Source organism: Poecilia mexicana, unplaced genomic scaffold (assembly GCF_051168715.1).
Source record: "Poecilia mexicana isolate PSO_F unplaced genomic scaffold, ASM5116871v1 scaffold_5, whole genome shotgun sequence".
In the NCBI taxonomy this organism is placed as follows: domain Eukaryota; kingdom Metazoa; phylum Chordata; class Actinopteri; order Cyprinodontiformes; family Poeciliidae; genus Poecilia; species Poecilia mexicana.
The window spans coordinates 29,513,746-29,539,635 of NW_028263374.1; the positions used below are offsets into that span (position 1 = coordinate 29,513,746).

At 39.8% G+C, this 25,890-nt stretch overlaps 1 protein-coding gene across 1 annotated transcript; it reads right to left on the reverse strand.

Moving 5' to 3' along the window:
* Positions 1 to 876: 876 nt before the first annotated feature.
* On the reverse strand, positions 877 to 25,890 carry LOC106917937 (sodium- and chloride-dependent taurine transporter-like). Its single transcript, XM_014987253.2, has 15 exons — positions 25,617 to 25,890; positions 19,237 to 19,466; positions 19,013 to 19,147; positions 14,135 to 14,223; positions 13,877 to 14,022; positions 13,593 to 13,725; positions 12,374 to 12,508; positions 11,239 to 11,342; positions 10,989 to 11,113; positions 8,357 to 8,469; positions 7,605 to 7,742; positions 6,143 to 6,245; positions 5,889 to 5,989; positions 5,606 to 5,776; positions 877 to 5,094 (listed from the first exon to the last, which is right to left on the reverse strand). Exons 2-15 carry the CDS (start codon positions 19,463 to 19,465, stop codon positions 4,936 to 4,938), a joined length of 1,881 nt encoding a protein of 626 aa, XP_014842739.1. The 5' UTR covers position 19,466; positions 25,617 to 25,890; the 3' UTR covers positions 877 to 4,935.

The window sequence follows — 25,890 nt, forward strand, 5'->3', positions numbered from 1 at the left end:
TATAAGGTGAGAAGAAAATTACTTCCTTAGCCGACTTCTCAAAACAATTCCCATGACATTTACTGTAAAAAACTTGGATGGAACAAAAAAGGCTTAGCTGTTAAAAAAATTAAAGGCTCAATTCGTTTCTGCAAGAGAAATGGAGCTTACTTCACCATCTTCATTTAATGTGTAGTAAACTTTCTTCAAATATCTTTAAACCTTGAGTAATATCTCAGAAAAAAAGTTTTAGCCATCAGTATTTTGTCTGAGGCAGAGATAACTTATGAGCTCTGTGCTAGTTTTCCGCCCCGACCCGGTTCGGGTGGCAGGAAGCGGAAGGACTCCGGCCAACAGAACATGACTGTTGGACCCAACGTCCAACGTCATGTCTGTCATGTTTACCACCCCACGCATTTAAAGGCTGCAGAGGCGTTTCAGTGACAGGTGCACAAAGGAGCGTCATAGAAGATCCTTCCTCTGGTGAAAGACAGGATATTTCATCTCCACAGCAGTTAAAGAAAAATATTCTTTAACTTTTAGGCCAACTCCATGCCTAAAGCTTGTGTTCACTATGAAGTGCAGGGTTGTATTTTTGGCTAATAAAGCTTCAGTTTCATCTCCTCCGTCTAGATCACCTGCTTCCACATGTTTACTGTCCCAAAGACGGACCTGCAGTTTCCACATCATTTATATTTTAAGACAACTGGTGGAACATCTTTGGTTTAATGCTTTGCTTCGTTAACAGCTGTCACTACACCTGCTCGTTTGTCCGAGATCACCATGGAAATGGCCCAAAATGTTTAAGTACAGCTTTAAATTTAATACTGTGGAAAACTTTAACCTGGAAGTATCAGTGTGTGGAAGTGGAACAAACAGACAGATGACAACTTCACCTTCATTTTCTGAAGACAAATTTTTTATTAAGAAACAAAAAAAAAAGTTTACAGTTTTGTAAAACCTGCTCAAACATTTTTTAGCTTACAGGTTGGCGATAGAAACAAAAAATAAAACCATTCAAATTCTTAAAAAAAAAAGTTTTTTCTTTACCAAGAATAACAAAAACATTTTCCCGTGTACATTCTCACAGAGGAAGGGCTGGTGTGTGGCGCAATGCGGGAAAGACCAGGGATTTATAAATGAGACCACGATCAGCCGGTCTGTTGACAGGAATGACTTTCAGAGACTGAAATCTGAAAAGGTTTCACTATTTTCAGTCCTTGGGCTCCATCTCAGATGGAAACAGACTCAGTTCATGAACCCAAACGTTGCCTCTCAGTGACAGAGTTCATGTTCTGAATTCTGACGATATGTTGGACTCGGGTACAAAAGTAATCTGAAATGATTCTCTTCAGAAAAGCGCAAGAGCTTCCCAGAGATAATTTAAATTTAAAACATTCTTTAATTATTTTACAGAATTTGTAGATTAACTTTTAAGACAAAAAGAGCACCCACTTCTGATATGGTATGTTGTTTGGATGGATTTACATTTGTTACATGTTGGCAGCCTTTAAAAAGCACCACAAGTTATTCCACCTCAGCTGACTGCTAAACACTTTGATGTTGCAGACATCACTGATGTTTGTCAAAAATTCAAGAAAAAAAACTTTGGTTGTGGCATTTTGGTGAGCTGCCAATTTTTGTTATAACTTAATGGATGACAGTGGGATTTGTGGCAGTGTTGCTGTCTCAAAAATAATACAATCACAAATCTGTTACAGTATTTTCAGTGTATTTCAAACATTTGATTCTTTAAAACAGTGGTTTTAATGGTTTTGTTTCCACTTTCTAATTTGACCCTGAAATTTTCAGTTTTGGTTTCATGAAAAGTTAAAAGCAAAAATAAACATTAACACTTTCGACAAAGTATTGCACGTAATGAATGTGATCCGATTTTGGAGCCATAGTTTGTACAATGTCACTCCAGTTTTAGGTTTTGAATATTTTTGGAATACAAAAGGCAAAAGTGACATATGATCACAAACAAGTCAAGAGAAACTGATGAAATCAAAGAAGGATCGGCAAAAGAAAACATTTAAACAAAGTTTCTTTCTTTATGCTAAAAAATAAATCTTCAGAAAACTTTAAATTCACCTGCAGGTGACTTTCACATTTTAACATTCGGCGGTAAAAACATGTGCATCACTAATGCTTTAGTTCTGTTGCAAACTCATTATTTCTGAGAGAAAAAATAAAATCGGTAAGCTTAGCTCAACGGAAAGTTTACTCGGGTTAACTGACAGCAGGAGGGTAAAAGGCGGAAGGGCTGGTACAAACTGTGAACTTACACCGAGAGGCAGAACAAACCTATAAATGACTGCACTAGTTAATAATCTGGTCAATAAATCCCTGACAAAAGAAGGACCTTAGCACCTGGAAAAAGCTTTAAAGTTGAAGTCGTTACTGATGACTTTATGTTTTTCCAATTAAGCAGCCAAGAGCTGTCTCTAAAAATATGTAAAAAAGAAAATACACATTAAAAAAGTTGAATTGTTTCCATATGCTTTAGATTTTAAATCTAAAAGAAGTTATTCAGTGGACAAATTGAAGATTTTAAGATAATCTGCAAATGAATAAAGTTTTTTTGTTTTTCATTGTTGTGCAATGATCCTTCAGAGGAACCTTGAACCAGATCTGTACAAACGTTAATGAATACACTGAAGCTTTGTATGTGCATTTAAATGGAAGCTGAGCTGTAGAAAGACGTTATATAGGAAAGGCTGTATGAAAATAGATGTCAGCTGTGGATTTGGTTCAGCAAATCCCTTTAATGGTACAAACTACAGTAAAAAGAAGAGGACAAACGCCAGGCTCTGGCTGCTATGCCACCTCTACTGGGAAGTTTTTGGTCAAATACAGGCAACTCCTGGGTACTGCACAACTTCCCGCCTCAATGGTTTTCACCTCCAAGTACCCTGAAGAATTGAGCATTTTATTTTTGGCCTCATCATTTCAAGTGCAAAAAAACATCTCTCACATCATTTCAGTGTATCTTTACCTTTGATTGTGTATAAAATAGGCAGTTAAGAAGTTACTTTTGATTCTCTATGTGCCAATCTGAGCGAATGTCCTTTAAAGCACAAGACAAGTTTTGTTTGCTACGACTGCAGCTCTTTGTTCCCAACTGATAGTAAAATGTTTCTGAAGCAAATTAAAGCAGACAAGAGCTTTAAAGGGTAAGTCCTGAGCAGATGGTCGCTGGTGAGACGCACGGAAACCCCTTTGTCACATTAAACTGAATCCAACAACTACCTCTTACCTAGTCTGTCGTTAACAGCTCACATTATCAGCATTATGGCCCCATGTTACTATTTAAAAAAATCACATGTAGTTTTTATACCACAACTGTTAAAAATCAGCCAGAATTGAGGCCTTGTTTTCGTATCGCCGGGCACCTTTAACATAATTTCAACAAATTGATGCTTAATTTACTAATTTTAAAAAGGTCTTCAAAAGAGAAAAACTGGGTAAAATCACATTTTATGCCTCTACACTCGATCCTTTTGATGTTCTTTATGATTAAACATGTTCAGGAACTCAGATCGAGTTAACTTTTAGTTTGAGCAGTTAAAAAACTTTCTTATTTTCCATGAATAAAATTCCTTTTGGACGTCTTTAGTTTGTCTCTGTCGGTGTTGATCAGGTTTCCCAAAATTATGCTTTTTGGTTCCTCTAGTGCCAGTTTCCCCACACAAAGTTCTGCCGACTGGAAAGCCCTGGCAGCGTTATTCTCTGTTGTGTCACAGGATTTTGTTGCTCTCCTGCTTTGCAGTGCTAAGAAACACAACTGACTGGGTCACCTGATCTGAACTGGAGATGAGTCTTAGCTTTTGTCCTGCCCCAGTAAATGTGTCCAGATTTGCCCTGAACCGCAGGAGGAGTCGCTGCCAGGTCTCCATTTTAGTCTGAACATCCAAGTGGTCACGAAGCAGCTGGCCCATAACAAGAAAACACTTTGGAGAAAAATCATTAAATTGAAATTTGTTTGTGTAACTAAAACAACTGCAAAAGGTGGCCCAAGATATACATGATGAAGTAGAAAGGCTGCCACTGTAAATATGTGATCTGTATAACAGCTTAGTATTTTCACCAATTGAAAGAAGTGTTCGTCCTTCTATGTAAAACTACAGCAATTCAATAGTGAATACCCATAATAATAATAATAATAAAAGAATCTAAACACTGACAGAGGAAAAAACTAACAACAATAATAATAATGTAACTTCCTCTGCAGAAAAAAAAAATTCAATCCAAAACTTTAAGCCGAGTGCCTACTGCAGTAACTTACATATTGTAAACTGGTCTAGGACACGGAAAGATAAAGAGATAGATATAGATAGACTGATAGCTACTACTGTACAGTACGCCACAGACAACACACTCAAGGGTTTGAACTCCACACTTCAAATCCGGTTGGATGCTTCTCTGACTTTGCAGGAAGAAATTAACATGAAAATAAGGGAATGTTTCAGTTTCAGCCAAAAACAAGATTTCTGTGTGATCAGAATTTCCCTGTTTTTGTCTTCATTTGCTGTGAAGTGCATTTTTATCAAACTGCACCATAATTTATAGAATATTTTAGCATCAGCAGTGACTTGAATGTGTTTCCTTTCCATAAATCTAAGACATAACTTTGTTCTTTTTTGGGAACATCAGTGAAGAAACAAGCGACCAGCTTATGATCAGTGGTCACTGCTAATGTACCTCACATGGGAACTATAAAGGGAAACAATGCACTTAACAGTTTGGAATTGTAATAATCATTTTCCTCAACTGCAAACAGCTTTTGAAGCATTCCTAAAAGATTTCAAATGTGAGGTTCTTGTCTTTTTTTCCTTAAAACCCACATCAGTCCACCAGAAAGACACAGACAGACAGATAGCTAGCTTTAGAAGCGTTTCAGAGGACAGGAGAGGAGAAGAGAGCGTTCTCATGGAGAGCCTCCTCCTCACCCCTTTACATCATGGTTTCTACGATGGTGTGGGTGGGGGCCTTCATCATCAGCCCCTTGTTTCCATTGGGGTCCAGTGGGCAGGTGAGCTCGTTGGGGACACGGTGGTCCGCGGGGCGGGAGCTGGCCCCTCCACGCGCCGGGGCCGCCACGGCCTTGATCCTCTGCAGGCCAGAAGGGACACAAGACATGAACAGATGTCAAAGAACAGAAAGATGAAGCAAAGAGAGGGAAAGAGGCAAATAGAGCAAGAATGAAAAGATAAAATACGAAACCAGTTGGAAAGAGAAAAGATGTAGAGAGGAAAAAAAACTATAAGAAAAGAGCTTTAATCTACATTTAGGAAGAATTAGGTGATTTATTTGACTTCTCTGATACCTGTCCTTGTTTTTATGAACTGAGTTTGTGTTCAATCATAAATATAAACAAATCTGTGCAAAACAGATGTATAAATAGAAATAAAATAGCTCAAATTACTAAGAAATAAAAGTTATTTTAGGAGACAGAAAATGATTCTTGAAGCAAATTTAGCTCTGAACAGTTTGATTCTCCCCTGAGAATTTATCCCTGATCCTCCAAACTGAGATCAGTGACCGTTCCCCAAGGCCGACGTTTATTCAGGGAAATCTGAGTAAATCTACAGAGTATCTTCTGCTCGCTGCGCGTTTCTCCCACCTCGATGAGGGGCCCGTCAGACCGAATGATCTTGATGACGACCACCATGGGGATGCAGATCATGGAGGTCAAGGCCAGAGTCCAGCCTATTCCAATGGCCCAGTCAGGATACTGGTACAGCTTGTTGTACGTCAATGGCTTGTATTTGACCAAAGAGAAGATAAAGCAGCCCTGTGGTGGAAAAGGGACACATTTAAATCCACATTTTTATGGTTTTATATTCAGATATTTGTTCAAAATAACCGTCATAAAGTTCTGGGCAGGTTCATTAGAAAGTCCTTACCATGCACAGTAAAGGAGTGACAACAGTCCAGCTCCATTTCATCCAAGGATTTGGTCTGTAGCCAATCATGTCCTCAATTGCATCATAAAAATTATCAGCGCCTGCAAAAACATGAGTGTAAGGATCCTTCTGGTGAGGTTCGCAGCAGTAAAAGACAAAGCAGCTTTATTTTTCTTTTTATGCCTGTAAATTAATATTTCTGATCAGGGAACTGAATAATGAGCTTCAGTATTGTTGGGATTAATTATACTCACCATAAACCCAGGCAACAGCTATACATTCAAAGAATGCCACCCACAGAAGGCACACACCGCTCGCTGCATAGTAGTCAAACAGCTGGAAAACATACATGCCACCCTGCAGAGAGACGTCGTTTTAGTCTCAACATTTTAAAGCAAAATAAAAACACATGATCTGTTCTGGCTCCAACTCCACACAAATAGTTTTGGAGGAAGTCGTTCCAGGAAAGTTTAACATGTAAACAGCAAGAAAGCAGCTTAAATCTGAGCAGATGACGTGTCTGAACAGGAGTGACGGTACACGACCTCCTGCGTGTCGACAATATGAAAAATGATCCCCAATCCTGGGAATCCTAAAGCTGAATCAGGCCACAGCAGCCCGAAAATGAAGTTGTCATGGGAACAACAAAAAGGGAAACGGAGGGAATGAGTCGGTACAGTGAAGGTCTGCGTGAAAAGAGGGGAAGGACTGGAGGCATTGTTCTGAAACGGAGCCGACATGACTGAAGAACAGATGAGAGAAGGTGGAGAGGATCTTCAACAAACCCCTCATCTAAAGTCAAAGTTTCTGTACCATTACACCTCAAACTGAATCTAGGAAATAGAAAAATAGACACCAGTGGTGACCTGAAGCCATGGCAACATCAATAATAAAGGCACTAAAACATTTCAATAAGATCAGATTCATCTCAAGTGGTTCAAACCGGTGATTGATTTTGATTAAAACTTAGTGATTAAACAAAAACATTCAATCAGAACATTGATCTGGTGAAGAGCAAACCGTAACCATTAAACAGATCAAATGTGTCGTATCGTCTCAGATCAGCAGGAAACAAACTGAAAGGTTCTGATTAAAATGCTCGGCGACAAGATGAGTAAAATTGAATATGCTGGAATGATTTTCAGTTTTGATTAAAAATTCTGATACACAAAAATCTGCATCTAAAATGCATACTTGTGCATTTCCTGTCAGTATTTATACAGATTTAGAATGTGTATGCATAGCTCATACAGGAAGTTAGGGAGATGGTTGAATATAAAAAAGAAAACTAGAGCATGCAAACAGGAAGAAACAATTATGACAAAACGACTGGGTTTGAAAAAAAAGTACAGAAGGACTTAAAGAGTCCAGGGGATAAATGAGAAAACAGGAGATATAAAAAGAGAATGAGGAGGAAGCAAGGGGATTTGGAAAATCTAAATTGGGTCTGTAACTATTAATACCATCAGATGGAAAGGAAGTTCTCATGACTTGACACTAAAAGTCATGAGAACTCCCCCTCCCTCCGCCATCGTCTCTCAGGGGTTCACACTGACTGCAGTCCAAACGCTCTGGTTCCAACTACATGAACCCTGAAAAGAGGTCAGGAGCTGCTGCGTTCATGTCAAACTAAACTACCATTTTAATGCTCAACGTTTGGCTGAGGTGCCTTTTACATTCAGCACCTTTTTCCACCTCCTCATATTGTTTCGTTACCTTGGTCACCATGGTAAGTCCAAACAGGTAGCTGATGCAGCAGATGATAGCGATGAAGACCTCTCTGCAGTAACCCTTCCTTAGGAAGGACGGATACAGATCCACCAGTGATGTGATCTGCCCTTCCACCTCCACAAACTGCAAGACAAAAAACGGATGGAAAGTCAGATTGTCCTTCCACTGACCTCCAGGATTTCAAACCAAGCTCAGTTTTCTGTCCTGAGTTACGTTACTTTAAGTGTCATCTACTGTTGTAAGCTGGATTTGAAAATGCACACATTACTTGGTATGCATTGGTTTTGATGCATGTGATTTATTGTTTTATATAGAAGACACTATAAAGTAAAATAAATGACGACAATCCACCTTACTGAAAGGCTGATTTCGAAAGATTTAAAAAAAAAGGTACTGCTGCCATCTGAACAAATGCACCACTCCCCACCTACAACAACCAATCAAAGCCAGGAGGAGGAGCCTAGTGCTGTCAATCACGCTTATGTACTCTCTGCTCAATGTGTCTAATCAACATTTAAGAAAATCCGTTATATCTTGTGGTTAACAAGTTTTAGTGTAGCAGAGAGCAAGGAGGAGGGGTTGAGTACAAGAGTGATTGACAGCACTAAGACCCTCCTCCTGTCTCTGACTGAGTGGTGCATTTCTGCAGTTAGTACTGGGAACACTGGGAGAAAACAGAGGTCTTGTAGACTGTATTACTTTATAGAAAAATCCTGTTTGTTAGTTTATCTGCTGACCTGACTGTCGAGGCCAAGCAGCAGCAGCATAATGAAGAAGAGGATTGCCCAGAGTGTAGGAAAAGGCATCATGGTAACAGCCTTGGGGTAGGCAATGAATGCCAGGCCTGGACCTGCAGAAGAGCAGGAAGAGGAGACAGAAGGGGGTGGGGAGGAGCAACATTAGAATCATATGATAATCTCATCTGATCTGCATCCCTGTGGGGGAGGAAAATGCCCCCAAACAACCGACGCAGAGCAGGAAGTGAAGAGTTAATCAATGCCTGACTACAGCACACAGATCAAGTTCACATGTAAAGTATATTTGGATAAAGATTCATTGAAAATAATTATCTAAAGCACATCTTTACTTACCTCTTGCTTGCAGAGCGTTAAGACACACTAACTGTACACACTCAACACATGACAATTTCATTTCACTTACAAGCACATAATTAATGGGACCTTATATTACAATAAAACACACAAGTATAGTTAAAAGCAAATAAAGCACATTTATATACATTTGTGTTTATAACAGTATCTCTGTGGAAGTAAGTCAGTTAGAAGAGAGATGTTACAGGATGCATAAAGTATGTTACATCGTTTAAAAAGGAAGGACCACTGTAAACGTTGCTCTGATTGAAGTTGAATAAGCCCCAAATGCTTCAAAAAGGCAAATCAAGCACATGGAGGTGTGTCCGATACATTCTGTTTACCATGCACACGTTCCTCAAGTCGTTTTGAATCCCCAACTGAAGTACGGTTGGCCATTTCAACGGGGAATGCAAAAGGACTATTGCAAAACAGCAGCAGATGTAAAACTTGTGGTCAGATAAAAAGCAAATGCTTTTTTTTAATGATTTGTTTTTAAGAGGTCGAATTTAAATGATGCTACATTGGGAACTGTAAAACAAAAGTCAAGGAACAAGGAAGCAGCCATAACAGCAAACAGCATTGCAGCTGATAGTAGAGTGTATCAATAGGTTCCATTTTTGTAGCAAATTATGACAAGGCATCCAACCAAACACCACGTTGACTCACAAAGGTTAAACCAACTCCCAGCCACAGAGGGAAAACAAACCTTCAGAAAATGTACCAAATCAAAAGTAACTGAGTTCATGATGATTATACTGTTATCGTGAGTTTACTGTGCACAGCACCAAATATTAAGAAGCCTTTCTTCTCTTTTTATCCCATTGTTAAGTCATTTGAGGCTGTGTGCCAAGCCGTTGCACAGTTAAAGTCACACTATGGAGCAAGAGCATCCCTTCTCTTATTTAGCTTTAAACGTATGTTCAGCCTAAACTGCTGCAGTTTAGGAAAACTTACAAATTTCTTTCTGAAAACTTCTTTGCTTTCCTTTCCAAAGATAAAATTCTGTAAAAATGTTTTAGTCGTCCATTTTATCTTGCTCCTTACAAGAATCCTATCAAATTCTCAGTTTAACAGCTAGCATCATGTTAGCTTGCAGCGCTTTGCTTCCTCGAGCTTCTCTGACCAACTCCTCACAGACCATCAGCCCACTCGCCAAATATCACAGATATTGGACGATTCTGCAAACCCCACTGTCAGGTGGACTTTACAGAATTGTGCAATGTTTGCATCGACTGGGCTGCCAGCATATACTGTTAACGTAGAAAGCAATACTAAGCTACATGGACTTGTTATGAAATTTGCTGATCTTGGGGCTTTAGATAAGGTGTTGCTTCACAAAACCTGTTGATGAAGAAAATGACTTTCTCTAAAATAATAAACCTTTACATCAATCAAACAGCATGCCGCCAAGTCTTATTCAAATAACTGGAGTGAAAAGCAATTCAGCAAAAAGAGCAGAACCAGTCTTTGCAAACAAGTTCTTAGAAAACACTCTTCCATCTCCATTGGATTTAACAACTTTGACGTTGGGTGTGTTTACAGGATAAGTCATTAATCACCATGGCTCTGCTCTTGTTTTTAAAAGTAGGGATAAATGAAATCCTTGTGTGATTCTGTCAAAAAGTGAAAGCAAACATCCACAGTAACCTGGGCTCCTTTAATGGTCAGGCTTAGTGTTAGGCCGCATACGGTGAGAAAACATGACAGAAATCCATGGAAATCTCATTGTACTTAAGGTTGCAGAAAAAGAGTCATAGATGTAACCTCTAACAACAAATGCCTCTCAGCTGGATGAAAGCCAAAGGCACCATCAGGTTGTTGGCTGTAAATGAGGAACATCTCAGAACCAAAACTCAAATCTTTAAACCGCCACACTGACATAAGATGTGCCGTAAAGTATCAGCAGCAGCTTTTCCTCAACTCTTCCCTAAAAACGTCTTCCTTAAAGACATAAAGCACAGCTCCCTCTGCCTTGCGCCAGCTTGCCTTACTTAAATCAGCGCGTACAAACCGACCAAATAGGTTCTTATCTCCTAAATCTGCTTTTGTCAAGAAGTGTTTGATTGCGGAAGCTTCCATATTCCGATGCCGTCATTTGTGTTTTAATCAGGGAATCCATGATGTTTCTAAATTGTCACTCAAGTTCGAAAATGAACGTAGAGGCGAATTCTCTTTTGGGTTTCGTTGCTGTTTTTCTTTTGAAATGACTGTTATTTAATTTATTAACCAGGAAGCAGCGCCCACCATCACTGCCGCCTTTACAGAACCCTCGTACCTGACTCTGCCACCTCAGCAATGTCCACCCCTTGCTCTTGTGCCATGAAGCCCAGGACGGAAAATATTGCGAAGCCAGACACAAAACTGGTACCACTGTTGAGGGCTCCCAGCAGCAAACAGTCCCTATGTCACACATATGTCATGAGGAGGATTTGTTAATGAACACACAAGGATCCCTTCACCCCCCACACCCAGTCTCTCCCCTACCACACCACACCCCGCCCGGCCCCTGAAAACTGACGCCTCACCTGTAGCAGTTGTATTTGTACTTGTTGTAGCTCCCCAAGGACGTCATGGCGCCCAGACAGATGGCATAGGAGAAGAAGATCTGAGTGCCGGCATCAATCCACACCTGCCAAGTAGGGAGAGAGCAACAGAGAGGCTGAGGCCTGCTGATGACGTCTGGGTAATGGAAAGCTAAACGTTTAGCATGGTTTGAAACCTTTGCTAGTGTTCTGTGCTTAGCTTGTATCTGCCAAGATTATCAATTCCCTTTATAGCATAAGAACACAATGGAAAAAAACCTGGAACCATGGTACTGCACAACTGATGTCATTATGACTGCAGTATTCATATCATGAGGTAATACTTTGCCTGCAATAAATTCTGGGTCATTATTTAACTACCACACATCCAGGATCTGAATGACCGTCATCTGTTTGGTAACACTGGCTGTTCAATGCAGCAGAAAAGTTCAAGTTCTAGAAAAGGCAAAGAAGCGGTAAGGTGGTGAAGTCCTAAAGATTTATTTATTTATCACAAACTATATTGTTATTGCAACATTTAGCACTCGCCCAGGTTGTTGTGATTCTGCAATTGTGGAAATTCATGCAAAATCAACAGATCCCTGCATTTTTTCACATTAATGCATAATAGTGAGTTTACCTTTTTTACCTGCACCAATAACACCTGTATGTATATGTACTTGTATTTATAAGTACATATACATACTTATATAAGTCATACTTATAGTTTTGCAGCACTTTCTGTGTATTCTGGCAGCCAAGCAACATTTTGTTGCCAAATTCACTGTCGTATCTTTGTGCAATGACAATAAATTAAGTCCTAGTCTATTGCAAACTTTCCACAAAAATGGTCAAAAACATCTGGCCTGCTCACTCCTGGACTTCTAAAGCCAGGACTGCATTATTATACACCGATCGTAGAATCTTTAACATACAGTTAATGATTTGTGCTTTTTTTTAACTTCTTTGCTTGATTTAGAAAAAAAAATGTCCTGGTGTCTAAATTTCATTCCAGGAATTTCAATGACCAACAAAGTTCACGTCCAAACAAATCCTTTCACTAGAAGAAGGAAATATTTCTGTAACAGGAGCTGAGTGAAGAGGCTCTGGGAATCAGGCAGCACAGGGGGGAACCTACCTCTGGGTCTTTGAGGCGTTCGAGGTCAGGATACAGGTAGAACTTGATGCCTTCAGAAGCACCGGGCAGAGTTACACCGCGGATCAACAGGACGATGAGCATGACGAACGGGAACGTGGCCGTGATGTAGACCACCTGAGGTAGAACGAACACACACACACACACACACAATACTGCGTTCATCTCCGAGTTCCAGTTTCAAATTGGTCATTTTTGACTCTTCCCTAAATTGTCTGCTCATATTCCTAATGAAGTCATTACAGGTACTGAAATAAAAACACTTATTGTATTTTTTCTGAAAGAGGCTTTTTATGTTCATTTTAAAAATGTACTTCCTGAATTCCTCCTGAATGAAAAGTTAAAGTTTTATAATGTTTCTTAAATTCAAACATATTCCTGGAGTTTTTGAAACATTTGTTGTTTCGCAGTCTTACACGGTTCCTTCTCTGATAAATAGTTTGCAGTGTAACCTGGGAAACTACTGAAAGTTTCCAACAGAGTAACAAAACAAGGTTCCTTAAATTCTTGGTGGCCTGCTGTTGTCTGGGTGAAAGTTGCTGACTTGTTTTCTTGCAGAAGGGACTTTTGGATGTTTGATAAGGAAACCCAAAGAATTAAAAACAACCACAAAGCTGTTCTTTATACATGACATGTTTTTCATATCCCTCGTTTCATTTGAAAAAGGGTTTTGTAAATGAGTGAACTTAGTAATTTCCCTTTGTTGTAAATAGAGACTTCAGGCACACAGAGTCATTTTCTGCCTGGGGAAAATTTTGACCCAACTTTGTTTTATAAGAGTTGTTTTCACAAACTTAAACAACTAGAAACAATATATTGGACCAATCAATCAAGAGCGATTGGTCCAATAAAGCGGAGTCCTTCATTTACTGCCTCTCCTCTCGTCTTGTGAAAACTTGTGTTTATGGCAGCAATATAAAGCGGAGCCTCGTTTTCTCAGAAGCTGCATCATGAATTGCTGTGCATCTATTGACAGCTTCAGTAAATGTGGGAAAAGTTATTGTGGCTTAAGTTACCAAGTCCTGGCTTCGGTTTGCAAAGAGAGTCAGACCCAATATGTTCCCTAATGTTCCCATGTCAGACCAGGAAGAAAAGGAAATACTAATTTCACAGCACGTCTTTGTTTCAGTATCAACAGTTTGAGAAACAGAATCTCAGTTAAATTAAATGAATGAATATTATTTATTTCACACTGATTTACCTTTCCGGTGGATTTCACGCCCTTCCAGATACAAAAGAAGCAGATGACCCAGACAAGGAGTAAACACAGGGCCAAGTCCCATTTAACGGGGCCGATCTCCTCGATGCCGCTGCTGATGCCCAGCACATTGTGTCTGCAAAATGATAATCCATACTTAACCGTACTTCTAAAGCTTCGCTAGAGATCACACCAATAATGAGCGATTCACATGAGGAACACAACGGACATGAAAGCTGTGTGTGGGTATGGAAGTGAGCAGGTGTGAGGGATTTTATGTAACTTACTCCCAAAACTCTGTGACGGGGGAGGTAAAGTTGGAGGCGTTGGCGGCAACCCAGATGGTTTTGTTCTTGCGGTAGGTGTCCTCAATGCATTGATCTGTATTCCAGGGCTGATTGCACTTGGCCCAGGGCAACTCTGGCTGGAAACACTGAAAGGTCATTTAAAAAAACAGAAGGTCTGTTAGAGCATGTATTTAGACAGGTTAGATTCCTGTGCAACTTTTAGGATAAAAAGGGAATTTAACAGTTTTATATCCCCACCTGGAACAAGTAGTACAGACCCCAGGCGAGGATGACGATGTAATAGATATTCAGGAGGGATACAATCACAATGGAAGCGTAGCCAATACCTGCAAAAGACAAAGGATTCAAATTTAAAACAAAACAATAGTGAAGAATCTGTTGGTTGCAGACATGTTGGAGGCAGCTGGATGGGTCCGGTTTGGTTTGAACTTTGTAAGTCATGAAATCATCTCAGAGCTAAGGGTGAAACCTAGATCCTGTCAGTTGGGGAAATATTTTGTGCAACAATAAGGTGTTCAATATTGGACTGTAGCTATTTAAACTAAAAAATAAAAAATAAATCTCCTCATCCACACAAGAACATTCAAAAAGTAAATTAACTGCCTCTCCAAAAAACATTTAAATTCAGGAGAACGTCTGTAACAATAAACCTGGTTTCCTTCAACTCATAGGCAAATGCTTAATGGATGCCAGAACTCCCATTCTGACAATGCACATTCAGTTCTGAATCCATGCTAATCCTTTTTTAATACTGAAAAGTGTTTGTCGAACTCATCTGCACAAGATAATCCTGTACTCTATTCAGAGGACATACTGTGACCAAGCAGAAATGTCCAATCCCATTTTGACCCATGTAGACACTGACAACAGACTAATAAGTGATTTGGGGGGCAGCTGCTGCGAAGGCCTGACCCTCTTCAGGTCTGATAACATCCGAAGGTGAGAGAAGAGTCACAAACACGAGGGCTGATGTGATGTCTTCTCAAAATCATTTGCAAGTGGAGAAGAAAGGAAAGCGATCCAGACAGAGGATTATGTTAAATCATGACGAGCGACAAATCCAGTGTCTGAGATTAAATTGCCAATTTATTTCTCAAATATTGTGTATGGCATCTTTTAGCTGATTCAAGGTCCAACCAGAATCATTGATGTTTTTAATCTTGAGTGACATAAAATCTTTATTTCCAAGAGCAGTCAGATAAGTTTCATTGCGTCACTACTGGCCTTGACACAAGATGGGTGTAAACACATGATCGTGTTTTGTTTTGAAATATTCTCTGATAACTTCAGGAGGAAACGTAATCCTCCTGGAGTCAGAGCAGGTGCAGGAACTCGGATCCCAATGGATTAGAATTTGGAGTAGAGTTCACACAATGACCGCAGTCACAGTAAGTCCTCATAAGGACATTAAAACAAGCTTTGTATGTGCCGAGGCGCAGCCGACAGCGGCCACTCATCCAAATTAATGTCCTTCAACGTCACCGACCATCTGTGAGCGCAAGTGTGTGTGTGTGTGTGTGTGTGAGAGAGAGAGAATAGAGAAGCTTGAATTATGAAACAACATTCTCACCCTCATCTGCCATTTGTGTGTCTTTATATGTATATGAATGCGAGAACTACTTTGCCAACAAATCATGTCCTTTTAATCACTTGGCCAATTAGTAGCTGTAACATCCTCGCATCTCTAAACACACACACACACACACACACACACACACACACACACACACACACACTCAGATCACATGGGACAGTGCTGATCAAACAAACAGATGTGTTCTCCTCCATGATGTCATTTCTTCAGCTCTTGGACGGATGACCTTGCCTGACCTCACTCAGTTTATCCACATATGCAGTCGACTCATTTTTTTAACTGCTGAAGGTTTTGCTGAGTAAATAATCTGAAATTTGTCACAACAGGTAAAGAAGCTACAGATGTGATCATTATTAGCATGCTTCCCATCAGTGTTGGGAGTCTGTGGAGGATGTGGACAGAAGGAGGAACTTACAACGTTATCTGATGATGAGTTATTATTTGAGCAGCTGCTGAGAATCTGATGGCCTCATTTCTCATCAGCTATCTGGTCAAATGGTTTTTTTGTCCCCGTTTTATCTGACTTTTTAGAATGAATGCGATCAAAAAGCAGAGGAGCAGCTGCTTGTTTTGTACAAAATGTTTTAGTTTTTGCAAGAGTTTAATAATTAACGGCAGCGCGGCTCCCATCTAGAGTCTCTTTGTACTTTTGAGTTTTCATATTCTTCCTTCTTCATCAGTGGTTCTGCAGGTTCTGTGGGTTTGTTTAGTTCTAGTTCATTTTCAGACAGTTTTGTTGTTTGATGAGTTGGTTCACCTTGACCCATCAGTATTTGTAGACATAGAAAGGCTCTTTGTTAGCAGCGGTCCGTCTCTAAAACACAACTTATTTTCATGTGGCTGTGTGTTAAGATTTTGCTTATTATCCTGTATTGTGGCAGATATGTTAGTCCTGGAGCGTTCTGTCTTTGTTTGGATCTTTCCTCCTCAGACATGCTGCCGCCCCTCGTCCGGTTCTGCTGGTGATATCTTCCATAAAAGGGGACTTCTTATTCTGCCACTGCTCCAGAAATGCATGCAGGGCAGCAGATTGACTTGAGGAGAAAGTTTTCTGATGAGACAACCTGGGTTTTCTAAATTATTAACTATACCTACTCACGACTGAGAAACCAGAACTGCTTTTAACCAGGTTTGCTTTAAATCATGTGTTTTTATTGTAAATGACCCTGACATGACTTATGTCTTAACCTGTGTTTTCTTACCCAAACCTATAAAAATTTAATCTTTTTGTTTCTGTTCTGTCTTAATATTTTTCAGCTCATCAATAACTGATATCAGGATGTTATTTATGCTCAGCCTGCTGCTGTCTGGTATGGATGTTGGCTAAAAAACAAAAAACAGCATCTGCATTGGCTTGAGTTACACATTATAAACAAATTTATACTTCCACAAAATGTCAATTTTTATTATTTTGATTCATTTTTTACCATCCTCTACACGTTTTATGCTCATCTCATATTTTTTTCTTGAATTTTAATTGTTTTTTCTGAATCCGATTCATTTCGTGTTGCTCCGTCTGGCTGCCTTTGTGTTGCTCCTTCTCCCGTCTTTATCAATCCATCTGTCGGCGGCTCAGATCCCACCACCACCCTGCTCTTTTCTTCCAAGCCCTCTCTGATGTGTTGCTGTGCTGTTACCATAGAGATGTGTAATTCAGGACACTGTGTACACCGCCTTGTGTCTGAGTGTGTGTGCTTGTGACAACCACACGATAATGTGTTAGAATGTGAAGATAAAATGGCAATTGCATATGTGAGAGTGAAGTAAAATACGTTAATCTTATTTGGCTGGTAGTGAGAGGAGCTGGCCGGGAAAGCAAGGGCCAAGAATGAAGAAAATACTATTAAACACGGGCACTGAAAATGGAGGAGAGGGGGATAAAGGCAGAGAAAAGAAATGCTTAAAGTCGACTTGATCAAATAATATCACAAGACTTCTCAGGGCCATTAGTTGAGCTTTCTGGGAAGATGAAAAAGAAAGACAAGGTGAGATGTGGAGAAGGTTAAAGCACCGAACAGGCCCAGTGTGTAGGTGTACCAGCGCAGCCCTGGTTGTTGCCTGGTGACGGCTGCTGGGCAAAGTCTCAGCGCTCTTATTGGAGGAGAATCTGGTGTGACTCAGCCATTCCTCTGTCAAAAACAGCAGAGGTGTGGAAAAAAACCGGAATCTTAAATAAGAGAGACAGGCCTGGTCTCTCTTATTGGGTGATGGGGGAACTGCTTCAAGAAAAATCTGATAATAAAAGGGCGGGGCAGGTGGAGCAGCGGACAAAAGTCCACTGCTCCACCTGCAAACAAAACAAAAGAAATAACTAAAATTAAAAACAAATCAAAGAATCTAAACTGCATTTATTTAATTAATCATAAAAAGGGAATTTCTTTTCATCCTTTGTGGTGCAGTGATCATTAAATTCATGAGTCACTGCTGCTGAGGAGAAAGACGATGGCTCACATGTGTCTGGTAGATTTTGGATTGAAGATATTTAACCGGGTAAACCTGAGGATCAGTTGCTGCTAAAGTCCAAAACTGTGCATATTTTACGTGTAAATGAAGTTACATAAACAAGCTATTAAATATCCAGCGGTGTTTAAATGTCAGCCTCATAACATAACTGTTCTATAATAAAGTAGATTTTGGTTTTCACTGCACACACCGTCCTGCTTTCCATGGTCATATAAAGTGACTATTGGAGGGATTTTCCACAGGTTTTCCCATAATGCATCCCTTCTCAAGTATGCAATCACATCTTGGTAAATCTTCTGAAATCTTCCTTTGACATTCTCTTCAAATCAGTTATGGTGTTGTGATCCTGCTGTTAGCAAATGCTTCAAATTTATTTGATATCTCACTTTTATTGCTTTTCTTATTAGGAACGGTTCTGATCCGATTCTTCTTTGTGCTTTTAAACTCTGACTGGTGCCGACACAAAGCACAGGCTGAAGGTCTGCTCGTCGATATACGAGTCAAACGATGGCGGTCTATGACTACTACATCAGAGGCATGGCAGAGGTCGACTGCCTCCCTCGCTGCATCAGTCCCTCCACAAATCACATGGAAATGGCAACAAAAGCAACTCAATCCCATTTCAAAGTGTTAGAATCAAAGGCACTCCTGTTATTATTATGATGAAGTTTCAGGCACATCAGAAGCGCATGGTCATGTGGTACAGCAGGTCTGAATGATTTCTGGAGAGCTCATGTGGAGACATTCAGGAGAGAGTTAATAGGTTTTTATGGCACTGCAGTCTGGCAGATGGATGCTAATGCTAACTTGTGTTTAAAAGCTTCAAAGAAGGGAAGACATGACTGTGAAACTAGGAAGCCTTAAAATGTGCCCAACATGTAAAAGTTTCAGTCTGACATCAGTGGGGGAAATTATAAGTAGTTCTTGTTTGTCAAAATAAAAAAAAAATGCCTTCTACACAGGAAGGGTTTGAGGCGTTCAAATTTCCTGGTGCACAGGTTTTGTTTTCATTCAAATTTACCATTTTAGCAACTGGATTTTAATAACAAGCTACATACCAGTAAAAATGGGACAAAGCTTCTCCCAGCAGGTGATGCCGCCCTCAGAGGTGAACTGACCCAGGGCAACCTCCAGGAAGAAGACTGGCAGACCTCCGCCAAACAGGAAAATGAAGTAGGGGATGAGAAACGCACCTAGAAATGGGAGACGAAACAAAACCCATACAGATAAAGTAAAAGAAAAGTAGTAAACAAAATGATTTTTCAAACCATTTGATGCTTACCTCCACCATTCTTATAGCAGAGGTAAGGGAAACGCCACACGTTCCCTAAACCTACAAATCCTCCGGCCACAGACAGGACAAAGTCCAACTTGCTGGCCCACTTCTCCCTCTGGGGGTGTTTGCCCTCCGCCTCGTCTTCAGGCCGAGTGCCAGGGCTCTTACCAGGAGACGGCTTCAACGTGTCCTTATGGAAGTCCTTCAGACACTGAAGTTTCTCTTTTTGTGCCATTCTGTGGATAGAAAATGCAGAAATGTAGCATAACTTCATATTAAAATCATTTAAAAAGTGGTGGAGAAAACATTATTCAGGAAATGTTGCTTAAATATTTATCAAAGTAACATTGCATAAACACTAGATGCCCAATGTGCCACAAACGGCGATGGACTGCAAAGTCAATCCACCTGATAAATGACCAGCAGAGAAGCTCAAATCTAAGAAGTGAAAATCTTTTTTGCAGGAGAAGCATGAACTGTTGTACGCTTCACCTATATTAGATGTTCAAGGGAAGAATTTTCCAACTAAAATAATAGTTTAAATAAATAAGACTTTAAAGAGAAAAGCAGCAGCACAACGTCTCTGTGGAGACGTTGTGCTGCTGCTTTGCTGCTCGACTTCGTCTGTTTTGGAAACACACCATGTGAAGCAGGTGCAGACCAACGTGTAACAGTGTCATTAACTAACCACAAATCCACATTCTAGCACTGACACCGTTCTTAATGCAAATTTAATAAGGCTTCATTTGTAACATATACTGACTGTCATTTCTGTTTGTTTAAACCTGCCTGGGCCACAAGTGGAGCAAGAACCAGAAATGATCTTCTGCTGATTGTACTTCAGTGTAAGGCTAAAAGTTGAACAGTAACCAAAGATATTTTTAGCAATGAAAAGAAACCTAAACTTTAATGAACCACTTTACTTCCTCCTTCTGTCCTTCCTCATCTGCTCTGACAAAAATGTAGAAACAGAAGAACAATGTGATCATGATCAGCAACTACAGCTGTAAATTTCCACCCAATGGCGACAGCGAAGGAGAAAAAGAAAGTCAGGAAAGAGACACATGCTTAGCAGTCAGCACATGCCTCCAACTGTGGAAAATGTCACATCCTTATCTTTATTCATCGGCCCAACTGCTGCTGCACTCTCACCTTTACTATCCGTTTCTCTCATTCATTCTCGAGATCTGACTTAACGATAAGACCACATTTCAGAGAAAACCAACAACTTTGTACTGTTTGTATGTAAAATGCTCATTTGTACATCATGTATGAAACTGGTGAACATTTTTGAACAGATTAAACCCTACAAACAAAGCAAAGCAAACTTATTTTGTCACAGTTGAATGTCGCCCCTCGATCGGCCCACATGCGCACAAGCACGTGCTAAACACTTCCTGCTTTATGAAATACTAAACTCCGTTATGTTTGAGGTAAAATACTGGTAACAAACTGATCTATGCAATTTAGAAAGCCCAACACAACACAAGCTTTTGGACAAAGCACATTCTGCAATATTTAACACATCTCTATGAAAACATCACATTTCCATTAAAGCTAGCACTAAAGGGGCATTTCACATCATTTTAAAGGATTCTGAACTGTAACTGACTTGTCGTTTAAAGTTTAACAAATTAAAACTAAACTGGGTGATTATATGATTAACAGCAGTTTACTAATTAATTATTGTTTTATTGATTTACTCCTGTTTTACAGGTCACCACATGCCCAGTTAACAACCGCTTGGCCATTTAGCAGCTTTTCAGACAGAATCAGACAGATTCAGACAGAATCAGACAGATTCAGACAGATTCAGACAGATTCAGACAGAATCAGACCAGGTTTTTATGATCATTCTGTAAAATGACGGTTCAACGTTTCCTGTGCTGAAGATTCAACCAGCTCTTTTTCTTCTTAGACTGTTCTTTATCATGGCGCTCAGTTGAGAGCTCAGGTCATTCACCAGGACCAGGATATTAATTGGCCTCTGCTCTGTGTTTGGGGTTTTCTTAGAGCAAACTGGACCAAGAGTCTGGATTTGAGTAGGACCGTTTCAGAACCCGGCCACAAACACTTTTTTCTCAGCCAGATGACTTGCATAACTCACTCTCCTATTTTAAGAGCATGTACCTTTTCAGCGAACCGGTCACCGATTGCGTCCACTCATCCATCACCAGCTTCCCCTCCCCCACCCTGCTCCTCACTGAATGCATTCATCTGCCCGTGTTGCTTCTCTTCCCATTTCTCATGTTGTTGTTTTCAGGACATGTCACTTTTGTGCATTTTGTTTCATTGTTGCAAACGGACCATTCAGGATTTGAAACTAATTGGGCTTACAGGCTGTTATTTGAGTCACCTAAATCCATTCGTCAGTGAGACAGATGTGCAAATTTGGAGCCAACTGAAAAAAAAGTGACGTTTTGGAGAAAATGAGCCAAACTAATTTACCAGATGCACACAAAAATGTCAAGGATTCTTCCACTGGATCGCTCTGAAATCAGCTCCCTTTGCATCCCCACTTTCTGCAGCTTCAGTCTGCAGTCTGAAGCATCCACAAACTTAGCCTTGTTTCATAAAATATTCATTTTACAGCAGCTGAAAGTGTAACAGGAAAAAAGGAGATTACAGAGATAATCTTGTGAATCAGACAGAAGGGGGTAATAGTAGAGGAATGCAAGAATTTATGGGGGAGGGGCATTTCTGCTTCAGCTAGGAAGCACAAAAGGTGACATGTTGAAAGGAGAATGAGAAAATGATATCAATTTGACTGAAAAATGAGAGCAGCCTTTTGTCGAATGTAATTTGAATGCATCACGCTGTAAATGATTAAGCAAGTATTAAAAACAGTAACAGGAAGTAATGCCAGAACATCACTGAGTTTTAGTCAGCTCACATCATGGCAGGTGGGGAAAGGTGGCATGAAAACACGGCACGTTGTTTAAAGATTGTGGCTGATGCACTTTGCATAAGTCATGCAAAGAAACTTTCAACAGAGGGAAATGATCTGGTCTGCATGCAGGCGAGATTAACTGGATGCAGTAATCTTCACAGTTTTAGAATATGGTTGTGCTGACTAAAATAAACTATGAACAGAAAACTCTGACAGTGTGAAATTCTACAATAAAACTTTATATCTACAATGTTTGAATTTGGTTTCTTAAAACTGAATCACTCTCAACCTGGTTTGCTTTGACTATGCCACTGACTCGTTCAAAGAGTGGAGCAGTTCTAACTTTCTGTTCTCTGTGAACATGTTGGACTCCTACATATAACGGAAAAAGATTAAAAATGGAGTTTAAAAATGTGTCTTAGCAGATTATATCATAATAATGTGTTTTGGAAACTCATTTTAAGGCTGACACAAAGTTATTCATCATTTAAAAAACGCTTTTCCGGCAACCAACGTATGAATGATGAAACATTTTTGGTCTTTAGCTGTTAAGTCTTGTGGTGAATGTTGAAGTTGATGTGCTAAACGCTTCCCATAGCCTAGCTGAGGCCAATATTGCAAGAACAATATAAGATCATAGACAATAATAATTAGAAAGCTTCTCATTTCATTTTCTAATAATGCACTAGAAAGAAGACGACACAGGATGGCCGTGGTGCATCTTGTTTTTGTTTTTTCCCCGATTGCTGTGATGTTTTCGACAGAGTCAAATTCAGCACAACATTTACCAAATGAAAGCATCCTGTGTCTGATTCTGTGTGGGGGAGGGGATTAAAAGTGGATACTTGGTTCAAATAGGAGCCAAATACAAATATAGAATAATTAATAGTCAAAATCATAAGCTGTGGTAATTTGCCAAAAAAACATATTCCAAATATTTGGGAATTTAGTTGTGCTGCTGTTTTTGTTATGGCAACAAGATTAAAGACTCCTGAAATGAATACGTCATAAGACACTTAGAACTTAATGTAGCAGCATGATAATAAAAAATATACATATTCACATAAAAATAAAGCATTCAATTTTGTCCATTTCACTCATAAATGTAAATGCAATTAAGATGGTCTAATCAAAGCCCAGACCAGGAGGTAAATGGAGGTAAATAAATAATTTATTATTTATTTAATAAATATTAAATAAATTTAATATGTATTTAAATTTCAAACTATATATTTTTCTTATGAGAATAAATTACAATCAACTAATTTACCGATTAAGGACAAAAAATGAATTCATGCAAGTGTCAGCCACAAGGGGGAGCTGGTTTGTCGGACTCACCATGTCACCATTGTTTGCCCTCCATCACGCTCAGGTATGACAACATGAAAGTAACTGATATTACTTCTAATAACATTGTGCTGAGTGTTGATTATCATCTTTACTGCCAAGTAAAACAACATATTTCAAAGCCCAACACACGCAGATACAATCATACCAGATTAATGGGGCAGCTCTAATTTGAGAGCGGAGTGGGTCAGTGGTTCATGTCAGTTAATATGTACAGCAGCAGTGAAGAGGGAGCCTGATGTGCAGCGAAGGACGCAGGGGGATAAAAGGTTCAAGAACAGATGATGCAAATTAACTCGGTGGCGTTTCTCTTCATGGGGTCGGTGTGAATTCCCACAGTCGTTCTCAGCTGTCATTTAAAGAGACAAGATCACATTTATAGCTTAAGATTTCACTAACACACCCCTTTTCCACAAACCTCAGGTTACACACTTACTGAATCATTTAACAGCAAACAAGTCCTTCGTTAATACAGAAGCTTTCAGCTCCGGTTTGGCAAACAGGAAGACGGAGGCTACAAAACCTCAATGTTTCCTCATGGTCGATTTAGCCCAGACTCATTGGATTTCAATCTTTAAACACATTTTTTTTCTTGAAAGAATCAACAATGACTCCAGGATCCCTGTAGTGTCTTGAATCATGAGATATTAAAGAACATTATTTGTATCTCAGATTGGAATATATTCATGATTCGTGACATTCAGGGTTAAAGCAAGGAGATTAAAAGTTAAATGAAAAAAAAAGAGAAAACAATCAGTGTGACGCTCAGAGCATCTTGTCGCATAGCAGTGTGACAAATAATCCAAATTCAATGAATAAATTAAATCCTCCCATTAAGACGCTTGTGAGTCGATTACAACAAACTTGATGCCATTTTATCAACCAAGTTCTGAAACAAGATGCCGTCAAAAGACTGAAGATTAACAAACCAACTTAAACAACCCGAGTCTCATCTTCTGTCCCAAAGTGTCGGTCGTTTTATCACAGTTTCCCATCAGTGTGCTGATTTAGCGGCTTTCTGTCATTCTGGGAAACAGAACTCAAGGGAAAGTCCTTCGCAGTTTTGAAATACCAGAAGCTGATAAACGAATACGGGCGACAAACATCATTTAGTATTAGTTTAACTTTGGAGCAGTCAAAATGTCCAAATGATCCTAAAATGGAAACCAACTGGATGGGTTCTGACACCAACACACAGACAGAGCCTGTCAGTGAGGCGCTTCTGTTTCCCCTCCATCACGTTCAAGCATCAGGAAACAAACTGAAAATAAACCAGAGTCCACTTTTTAAGACGTTTCAAACATTGGAGGCAGACGACTCAAATACTCAGTTTAATATGAGGAATAAACGAGACGCTGCGCAGAGAATGGAGTCTGTAGCGTTTAAATTAAAAACTATGTGACAAAAAGAGGAAATTAAAGAAAGCAGGAAGCGAGACAAAAGGTGGAGAGGGAGGCAGCGCTCGGTGCTCAGCGCGGCGGAGGAGCATCTCCGCCTCCTGAGCGCAGTGAGCGCCTCACTTCCCCTTTTCACAACGGAACTAAAACAGCAGCTCAGCCGAGCAGCACTGTTTCGGTCTGGGTTCGGATGTAAAGAGAGTCAAGGTTAGAAAGGGGGAAAAACGCTTTTTATGAAATTGTGAATAAGGAAATGTTGCGGCTGACAATTAACTTTATTTTTCCCAACATAAAAATATAGGCAAATTTTCAAAACAAAAGTGTAAAATCAAAGTTCGCAGCGTTGAATGCAGACATGAGGAAATGCAAATCCACCGGTAAAACCTTCCTAAGCGCACGAAGCAATACCAGAGACAGAGAGAGAGAGAGGGAGAGGGAGAGAGAGAGCTCTCCACGCTTGACAAAGAAACATCCCCGCATCCACGCAGCTCCCGCACAAACACAACTAAACTGTGAAACAACACAGCACTGAGTTTATCTGCTACTGCTGCAGATAAACTTTTCCTGTTTTTCCATCTTCTTAGTTTGCAAATAAACATTTTTTCATTCATACACAAAAGAGTTGGAAATACGTTTAAATTTAACACCCAACAAAAGAAAAAATCCCTGAAAAACGCAGAAAAGCATCATGGACATCCATCTCAGTTTAATTCTAAATGAGTGTAACATGAATAAAGGGTTTTTTTCTTTACCTGCTACGATGATGTGATGTTTTCTGTTATTTTGTCCTTTTAATGTCCTTTGCGCTCGGTCCCTTGTCCGGTTAGTCTTGTCCGTGTCCTCCCGTGTCCGTGAGAGCGACTGAAGTGTGGACGCGTCGGAAGCTTATATTTTAGCCTATTTATAAGCTTCTCTTTCTGACCTTTGTCTCTTAAAACCGGGGGACCAGAGACATCAGCGGCAGTGGAAAATCACCGGCCTGCCTCCTCTGAGCAACAGGAAAGCGGTGATGGTGATGCGTTCACG

Coding starts and splice junctions, on each gene's coding strand:
- LOC106917937 (XM_014987253.2), bottom strand. CDS start 19,465: ATGGCACAAAAAGAGAAACTTCAGTGTCTGAAGGACTTCCATAAGGAC. Junction 14,023..14,134: donor GTCTGTACTACTTGTTCCAG/GTGGGGATATAA, acceptor ATGACCTTTCAG/TGTTTCCAGCCAGAGTTGCC. Junction 7,743..8,356: donor TGCTTGGCCTCGACAGTCAG/GTCAGCAGATAA, acceptor TTTGTCTTGCAG/TTTGTGGAGGTGGAAGGGCA.